This window comes from Sinohyriopsis cumingii, chromosome 7 (assembly GCF_028554795.1).
Source record: "Sinohyriopsis cumingii isolate HCF-2022 chromosome 7, ASM2855479v2, whole genome shotgun sequence".
Taxonomy (NCBI): Eukaryota; Metazoa; Mollusca; class Bivalvia; order Unionida; family Unionidae; genus Sinohyriopsis; species Sinohyriopsis cumingii.
Genome location: NC_142967.1, coordinates 10075152 through 10084778, shown reverse-complemented (window position 1 = coordinate 10084778; position 9627 = coordinate 10075152). Strand labels below are relative to the sequence as shown.

The 9627-nt window shown below is 37.4% G+C and overlaps 1 protein-coding gene across 1 annotated transcript; it reads right to left on the bottom strand.

The window, feature by feature from the left end:
• Positions 1-5181: 5181 nt before the first annotated feature.
• On the bottom strand, positions 5182-7701 carry LOC149794723 (uncharacterized). The gene has a single exon (XM_089963965.1). The coding sequence runs from the start codon at positions 7495-7497 to the stop codon at positions 6775-6777; it is 723 nt and encodes a 240-aa protein (XP_089820091.1). The 5' UTR covers positions 7498-7701; the 3' UTR covers positions 5182-6774.
• Positions 7702-9627: the final 1926 nt, after the last annotated feature.

Here is a 9627-nt window from a genome sequence, read left to right as displayed (position 1 = left end):
ATGTCGGCGATGCATCTAGAATCAGATTTCTACCGCTATGCCATTTTATCAAACGTGTACTTGTGCTCTGAACTCATTTATTTTATTTTATTTTAAATCAATAAATTGTATGGAGTTAATCTCAACCAGTTAAACGGAAAACTATTTTATTATATACTTGGTTCTACCAAATGACATATGAATCACCCACCATCCCATCCATATGTCTAACCACCCACCCATCTCTCCATCCGACCATCCATCAATCTATCCTTTACTGTGCCTTGACACAACCCTTGGAAGGATAGACATATAGACATGTAGAAATGGGCATTTGTATATACTGTTATAACTACATATAAACTTATCGTCTAAACTGAACTTGGCTAAATAAAATTCCAAGATATAACGATTATATAATTTTTTGGAATATTTTGAAAAGAAAATAATTAAATTACACACGTGTGCTTATTTGTATTTTTCTTTTCAGATGCTGAAATATGCATACGGTGTAAATTTTCATATGCGCAAATTTGTTTTGCATTATCTCCACTGATGTACAAATTTGTTTTGCATTACCTCCATTGATGTACAAATTTCCACACGATGCACAATTAACAATTAACATGACAAAATGTACATTCACATGTAAATATACGTACGTATGTACATTTGCACGGATGTGTTATCACTAAAATATGAAATATAGGTCATTGTTTGCTCTTGATTGCAATACTTAGTCTTTCTAAAGCAAGATCTCACACCTGCACGTTACAAGGAAATCTCTGCGACTTGTAGATTACACTGGACAACAAATTTTTACAAAAGTCTTGTTACTGAAATAAAATTAGTCAATTCTTATCAATTTGTATGTGCTGAACACGAATATGACAGTCAAATTGCAAAATTGGCTCTAGTTTTTTTGTAATCTGCAAGAAATTAATGTTTACATGACGAAATGCATTCCACAAGTAAAAGGTCAACTGTAATAGCCTACCTATAAAAAATCAAGTCATTGACTACATCTTAGATTTCTTCGCCTGTCTCTTGTACAGCTGTTCGGGAGCATCTCTGAGGAGTGTCCAGCAGTAGTCAGCCAGCATTGTAGTGGACCATTTTCCCTGGTATCTTTGTTCCATTGTTGCGATATCTTGATGAAAACGTTCGCCGTGTTCATCACTAACAATACCACAGTTGCTAGGAAAGAAATCCAAATGGGAATGAAGGAAGTGAATCTTTAGAGACATATTGCAGCCAAGTTTCTTATACTTCATCAACATGTCTTCTACTAGTTCCTTATAGTTTTCTGCCCTAACATTTCCGAGGAAGTTTGTAGAAACTAGGCGAAAAGCATTCCATGCTTGTTTCGCGTCACCTTCCAGCAAGTTGTTGAACCGGTCATCTTTGAAAAGCTCTCGAATCTGAGGACCCACAAAAACTCCCTCTTTAATCTTTGCTTCGCTGAGTCGAGGGAATTTTTCATGCAGGTATCGGAATGCTGGCAAAGTCCGGTCAATGGCTTTCACGAAGTTCTTCATCAAACCTAGTTTGATGTGAAGGGGTGGTAGCAAGATTTTCTGAGCCTCAACCAGAGCTGGGTGTTGGATATTCTTCTCTCCAATGGCTACATTCTGCCTGTGAGTCCATTCCTTCCTCATGTAGTGCATTTCCCTTGCTCGGCTATCCCACTCGCATAAGAAACACATGTATTTTGTATATCCTTGCTGCAGTCCCATTAAAAGGGCAACTACCTTCAAATCACCACAGAGGTGCCAGCTGTACTTGTTATACTCAATGGAATTCAGTAGCTGCCTTAAGTTATCGTATGTCTCTTTCATGTGGACAGCATACGCTACTGGAATAGATGGAAGAATGTTTCCATTGTGCAAAAGCACAGCCTTGAGACTCAGTTTCGAAGAGTCCACAAATAGTCTCCATTCTTGTGGGTCATGAGTGATTTTTAAAGCATTCATGAGGCCCTCAACATCGGAACAGAATATCAGATTACTTTCCTTTCTGAAGAAAGGCTCCAATTGCTGGTGGCGCTTTCGATATGCAGTAATTGTGACATCTTCTTCTAGAAGATTCCATTGTTGGAGTCTTGATCCTAGCAATTCTGCCTTGTTCTTTGATAAGTCCAAATCACGAATCAGGTCATTTAGTTCTTCCTGTGTTATTCTGTGTGGGGTTGATGATGCACCACAGTGAAAATCTGGATCACTGCATGCTGATGGACCAGGAGAAGAACAGGTCGACTCACCTTTGTCTTCGTCAGATGAATCAAGAGAATATTCTGCTGGAGGTTCTGGAATAGGAAGTCCCTCACCATGTGGAACTGGTCTCAATGCAGACGGAATGTTTGGGTAGACTATTCTCGACTTCTTTCGCTTCGTTATTCCGCCGGAAAGAGGAGGAACCAAGCAGAAGTAACAGTCATTTAGGTGGTTGCTTGGCTCTCTCCACACCATTGGGACTGCAAACGGCATTGATGACCTTTTGCAATTCAACCACTGTGAAAGCTGTGTTGTACATGTAGCACAGCATATATGCGGAGCCCAAGGCTTGTCTTGGTCACCAACCTTGCATCCGAAGTAAAGATGATATGCCTTCTTCACTTGAGAATTGATACTTTTCTTCTGGTTGGCAAATGTCACTTCCCCACAAATATAGCAAAAATTGTCCGCGGTATTAACACACTTTCGAGACATTACTGTTCTTTATTGTACGTAAATGGATAAAATAATAAGTTTTATGTAACAGTAGCTTGAACTGTCTCGCACAACGTCTAAAATATTTTAAATGCTGAACCTATCTGATTGGGCTTTATATAGTACACTGCTTACGTCAGCTTCAGCAGCCGCCTGGCATTAGTATAATAGGCCTACACATGTATAGTACACTGCTGACGTCAACTTACTTCAGCAGCCGCATGGCATTAGTATTGCATTGCATCAGAAAATGATGCAATCAACTGTGGATGATGTGAGCATGATGGTATTATGCAATGTTACATCATTATTCCGGATGTTGCTGCAGTCCTACTGGAGAAATTTACACAGTGAAACATAGAAAATGAGGTATATGAATATCTTCAAAACGAGAGCCAATACAAATTTTTCACGGTTATATTCGTGTTCGGCACACCAAAATACTACAGATTAGGGCCTTTTCAAGTCAGTAATGATTTCACTGTTGACCAGTGTTACTTGACCTAATTCTCCTACTCCCGGAACCTAACACGGTAAATTCACTTTCTGTGTAACGCGATATTGTTCAAAGAGCGAATATTTCTTTTCTAATCTCCTTCCTTGATATTTGAACTAGTATGCCATTAAGTTTTCCGTAAGAGAACACTCGAGATTTTATTGTCTTTTCAAATCAAGTTTGATCTGAAGTCCAGTTTTACGTACAGGTAAGAGCGAACTCTATCTACACAAAGTTTGCATTGGCACTAGAGGACTCACGGTACTTCCCGTAGTAAACCTATGCATACACCGTGATGTTAAAAATTCAATAACTTAAAATTTTTGAGTGCTCATGATCAAACCTATATTTATCGGTATAGATGAAACCTGGATGTCAGCTTCTGTGTAGAGGAAAGGATAAGAGCCGCGGTATTTTCTGGACCTGCATGTGTTTGAAATGTGCTTTCAATTCCGCACCAAAGAGTAAGGTGCTAATTTTAGTAATGAGTGTTCCAAACTCAAGTCTGTTAAAGGACTGAAATTCCATCAATAAAACAATGTCTCTATTTCTTTTCACTTACAACTAGGATCAGCTCTCAAAAGATTATTTTTCCTACAACATAACTTACATTATTAACCAATCCTGGTCAGCCTAACCCATATATACTCTATTTTAGGTTCACCCAATTCCAGGCTGGTTCCCATTTTTCCATACCATTAGTACCGTGTGTCCTGTAAAGGTGTGTCCTGTAAAGGCTTACAGTATCAACATCATCTATTTGTCGTGCATTTGCCATATCACATTTTTCGGATGTGGTTTTATCAAGTTCTTTCAGTATAATAGTTATTTTTACTTGCTAATTAAATAGCAAAATTCTAGCATGGATGGATGGACGGACAGACAGGCAGACAGACAGACAGATAGACAGATAGATAGATATAGATTTATGACTTATTTGATCTTGTGATCAACAATATGTACTTGAGACTGGTCGGGTGCCTCAGTGATCCAAACCCTTTTAGTATGGAAATCTTTTTTTTGTTGCTTGCTCTTGCAATCTCTAGGTAGACAAGGCCGTAGAGAGCCATCACGGGCCCTGGGGTAAGAAACACCCGGGCCTCTCCTAGTTCCTGTTCAAATAAAATGTTTCTTTTATAAAATTAAAAATTGTTGTTCGGCACGGGCCCCATTATGAGCCCTGGCCCCGGGGATATATTGCCGGTTGCCCCCCCCACCCCGTTGGCCCTGTAGGTAGATTGTAGAGTGGATTATCTTGTTCGATTTGTCCCGCAGTTGACATATATGTGTGCAAGCAAATGGACTTTAGGGATCATTATATAAGCTACCTGAAATACCCTTCTTCATAAATGTATTTTAAAATTATTGTCGCACTGTAAATTATCTCCTTTTCAAACAATTCTAAAGTATAAAATAAAAGTCTATTTATACTTTTATCTAAAACCTAATTTTGTGACAAAACAAAGCTGTCGTAATCTCAATATAAAGTCCATTCATTTTCGCTTTTTTTTTTCACTCGGCACACAACTTTTGCTACACAATTAATGAGTCAAAATCTTTACCAAAAGTAGCATCAGAAATACTTCTTTGTAATCATTACATTTAGCTGATTTGTTCACGTTAGAGTTTAAATGTGCACATACCTGATGTATACACACACACACGCACGCACACACACACACACACACACATATACACATATACAATATATATATATATATATATATATATATATATATATATATATATATATATATATATATATATATATATATATAAACTCGCCTACATGACATCAATATAAACTCGCCTGCATGACATCAGTCTCAAGAGTTAAGTTAGAATGAGTTATCTCTCTCTCTCTCCGACGCGCGCACATACACACACACACACACACACACACAAATACACACACACACAAATACACACGCTCATACAAACACACACGCACACCTCACCTCAAGAGTTTAGAAGAAGAGAAGGAAGGATGATTCAATCTAACATTAGAGATTCTTTAATTTCATTCAAAATTCATTAGAAATGATATAATTTACGAAACCTTTTTAAAGCTAATAATATTAATAAAACACAAATAACGACATGCAAATTGTACAGTAAATACATTTGATATACTACTAATACTATGCTACTGCTACTGCTAATAATAATACTAATAATAACAATAATAATAATAATAACAACAACAACAACAACAGTAGCAGCAGCAACAGCAAGGACAACATGTGGACTGGAAACAAAGTGAGCAAAATACAAATGTTTTCCTTTAATATAGAGGCAACGCTTACATAACAAACATTGAAAGGACCCACCAGTCTGAAAATACGAAAAGCCAAGTTGCAGCACATCGTTACATTATTTCCTTCTCCCATTATACAAAACATGTATAATTTATAACGCGAAGAATATGACTGTACGAATGAATGTATAAACTTCTCTACGCCTCAAAAATCTAATAATTTATAACATTCTAATCTACGTAAAGACGTGGTTAGTTTAAATATTGTGTTGATACAGTATTACGGACTAGCAAGGTATTTAACTGGAGCGCCATGTGAATGGGTCACTAAAACTTGCAATGTATTTAAGTTTTAATTTTTTATACAAACTTTCTTATTTTCATCTTATAATTACGTACATGGCGCTCATATAGCAAATAATATAAATTGGGTAGGGTAAATGTCACTCAGACTTCATTCACGATTTATACTGATTTCCAGCGAGAATCAAACTAAAAGGGGGAAACAACATGCAGACAAGGAAAATATTAGCAGTCTACGTGCTTTTATTAAAAAAATAGCTCCTACACCTAAGGTCAAATGTTCAATGCACAGTAATTTATTTGTAGACCTTGTTGTTTCATCCACAGAATGTAGAGGACAAGCAGTTTTCATTCTGGTTATTTTACAAAAAATAATCTAATTTATTTTGTATTATCCTCCATCACTCATTGAAAATGGAACAGTATGGATAACATGTGGAACTGAATTTGTTTTGTTGTTGTTGTCATGCCATCTTGGGCAGAAATAAACTAACTGCCGATGTTTAGGAAACTAGTTGTTATCGCTGGCTTAATGAGGTCAAGTAAGTACATAAACACTAATAATTGATAAATTTATATTTTCATGGTCAAATGTATGTTTACGTCAATAATTAGTAAGGGATAAAGGGATTTAATTTCGTCTTAAGCTGGTTGCATACATTAGATTTGTGCCTTAAAGGTAAATAAAGGGAAAAACAAACCACTATAGTAACCATTAGCTTAACAGACAACGAATTCGAGTGTCAATCAATAACGTGTTTGCTTTATCAAAATAATAATAATACTACTACTACTACTAATAATAATAATAATAATAATAATAATAATTTATTAATAATAACAAAATGTTGTATCTACCTTGTCGAGTTCTTTCTGATCCATGTGACAGTTTATCTGATTATACAACCCTTCAATCCAGTTACGTTCTATATTTAGTACACACGACACTAATATTTCTCATTGGTCAATTCAACAATATCTTAAATAATCAAGTTAGCTGAAAACAACTGCCTGACAAGACCTGGCCAAAATTATTGAATGGCACAACCCTTGTCTGATTTCTCTGATCGAGTAGCACTGGCTGTCTGCCCTGTGGTTGCAGAAGTCGGCGGTGCGGTGGCTGGTCGTCTCACAACCGCTGTACTCTGGCCCGTAGAACCTGCTTGGCTTGCTTGTCTCTCTGACGATACTGTTGACCCTTGGATTCTTTGAGGGCCACGTTGAGCTCTAGCTTGAACATGACCTTGACCTCGAACAGCTTGTCCGGTCTTCGGTCTTTGCGGCTTTTCACTCGGCAGTTCGTCCATGTCTTTGCCAACGAGTTGTTTCATGGCATCCGTCCAGTAAATGTCCAACCAGTACTTTCTGCAGGCCATGATCTTGTGCACCGCCCGTTTGGTCCCACCAATGACGATATCGCTCATCACCAGAAATCGGTCTTGCACGGCGCTCAGCTTGTAAAAATCGTTGGCATTCTTTCCACAGAGCTCGTCATCCAGGAAAATGCATTTGTTTAACAGGCTTATCGGATTTAGGAGGTAGCCTAAAATTATCAGGCGTTTTGTCTCATCCTCTGTCAAACGAAAACTCCAGTATCTTGTCAGCCGATTGATGTCTGGGTCAGCATCTTTAAGATCAAGAACTGTACACATGCTGTGTACATAGTACATCAACCTTGCTCTCGGATCTGGATTCACTTCTATATCCTTACCAAACTTCTCTACATCTACCCGGTCCCTTCCAACAACCGCCATTTTGTAAATATTTGCTCTGTTTACGTCTTTTAGTTATCATAAATAGACGACAATGTGCTATATTTTTGTAGTTGGTCCTTTCTTTCTGATCTGAATGTCCCTTGTTCCTACTTTCGTTTTTACCTGCACATTTTCCACCGACTCGGACGTATTCCAGTTCCCGTTGCGATACGCTGTCTAATCTCACCTTGTCACTGAAATGCTTCCAGTTGCTTGAACAGGCCTGAAGATAAAGTAATAGCAAAGCGGGTCACGGCCATACAGAACCTATGTCAAGCTTACATATATATCATACAAGTCTAAAACAACGAGGAAGTAAAAAAAATAATATAATTCAGGTCATTCGCAATGGTCGATTGTATGTAGGCATTCTTTAATATTAGCCGAGATCGCTCTTTTTTTATATGAATTATGAATTTATCTCAAAAAGAGGAAGTCTGCTCAAGTAAATTTGAGTTGTTTCAGTGTCAATATTCTAAGAGCATCAATTACTAACAGAAACATACTAGGTACATCAATTGTTACCGGTAATTAGAGTCGATTAGTTCTGACTTAACAGCGTGCATGTACAAGTTGTTAAGTTCTTAAATTTTGGGTTAGTTCTATGTTATATTATGTCCGATCTCCTTGTTATTGGTCCTTGCATAACATTATCCTCATTTTCTTTCAACCCTGTCGTTCTACTTGACAAATAACCTACCCATTTCCGTCTAAATCAGAGAGAAGACTTAAATAAAGACTTTTTTAAGAGTAGTAAATTCAGGTCTCTGACTTCGAAATGTTGTTGTTGTAGGGTTTAACGCCATTTTTCAGCACACGATATGCTATACATGGCGGCCAGTATTAATGGTGGAGGAAGAACCCAGGAAAACCACGGAAAGAACCACCGACCCTCGAGAAGCTACTGGCAAGCTTTCTCACATACCCACATTGGCCGAATCCGAGACTCGAACCTAAGCAGACAGAGGTGAGATGGCAGTGATCCATAACGGAGAGCGCTTTAGACCATTCGGCCACTCAGGGCCCCATGACTTCGAAATGAATGACTGAAAGGAACATACAATACGACGTGGTGGAACGGGGTAGACTTGGAATAAAAACAACGCTATGTTGCCATAGTGATTGTTTTGATTTGTGTAGTATGCATGCGATTGTGTACGAGATTATGTAGAAAGAAAAAGGAAATTCTGCAGCAATAAACAAATTGGCCCTTGAGTGTATTTATGCAGCATCTATTGTGTAGACAGGTAAACTAGAATTTATGCAGCATCTATTGTGTAGACAGGTAAACTAGAATTTATTCAGCATCTATTGTGTAGACAGGTAAACTAGAATTTATTCAGCATCTATTGTGTAGACAAGCAAACTAGAATTTTTTCAGCATCTATTGTGTAGACTAGAATACAGCATAATCATGTAGCCATGTACACATCTAAATCTACAAGATAAATTTAGATTGTCGTTAAGACTCAACCTAGATGTTGTTCAGAGACGAAAGTACTTTCATGTGAACGAATTAGGGTAAATTGGGAATGAGTGCAAGGGAAAACACTATTGCATACAAAAATTGTCCTGCTCGAGTCAAGTCCCTTGCAAAACACAGTTATGATTTTCTAAGTGTGAAGTTCTATCATTATGCCGAGTTTTAGCAAGGAAACGTACGTTTATAGCTAACCTCTGGTACCAGAACCAAATCGAGCTGAGAGAACGAAAATAAAGTAGAATTGGAATCGGGCAAATACAGCTTCAAGATAAAAAACTGCATTGTATGAAATATTGGTGATTGGAACCCGAACTTACTAACGTTTCTGGAACTATCTGTTAAAATATAATGATAGTAGTGGTATCAGTAAGAGATCAACGACTTAATGTCATCTGCACGAACTAAATAATGAAAATACAAATAAATGACCTTACACGGTACAAAGACCATGGGTGAATGATTCACAGTGATTTCACAACGAAATAATGATGTGTTTTACTCAAATATTAAAATTGTATTCACTAAAATAGTGAAAATGATGAAAACAAAGGGACAGATACACAAAATCTCATTACAGTCCCAAAAACACACTGGGTATTACAATCCCGACAGATTAGCCCACGGCTAAAAGATTACATATATGGAGT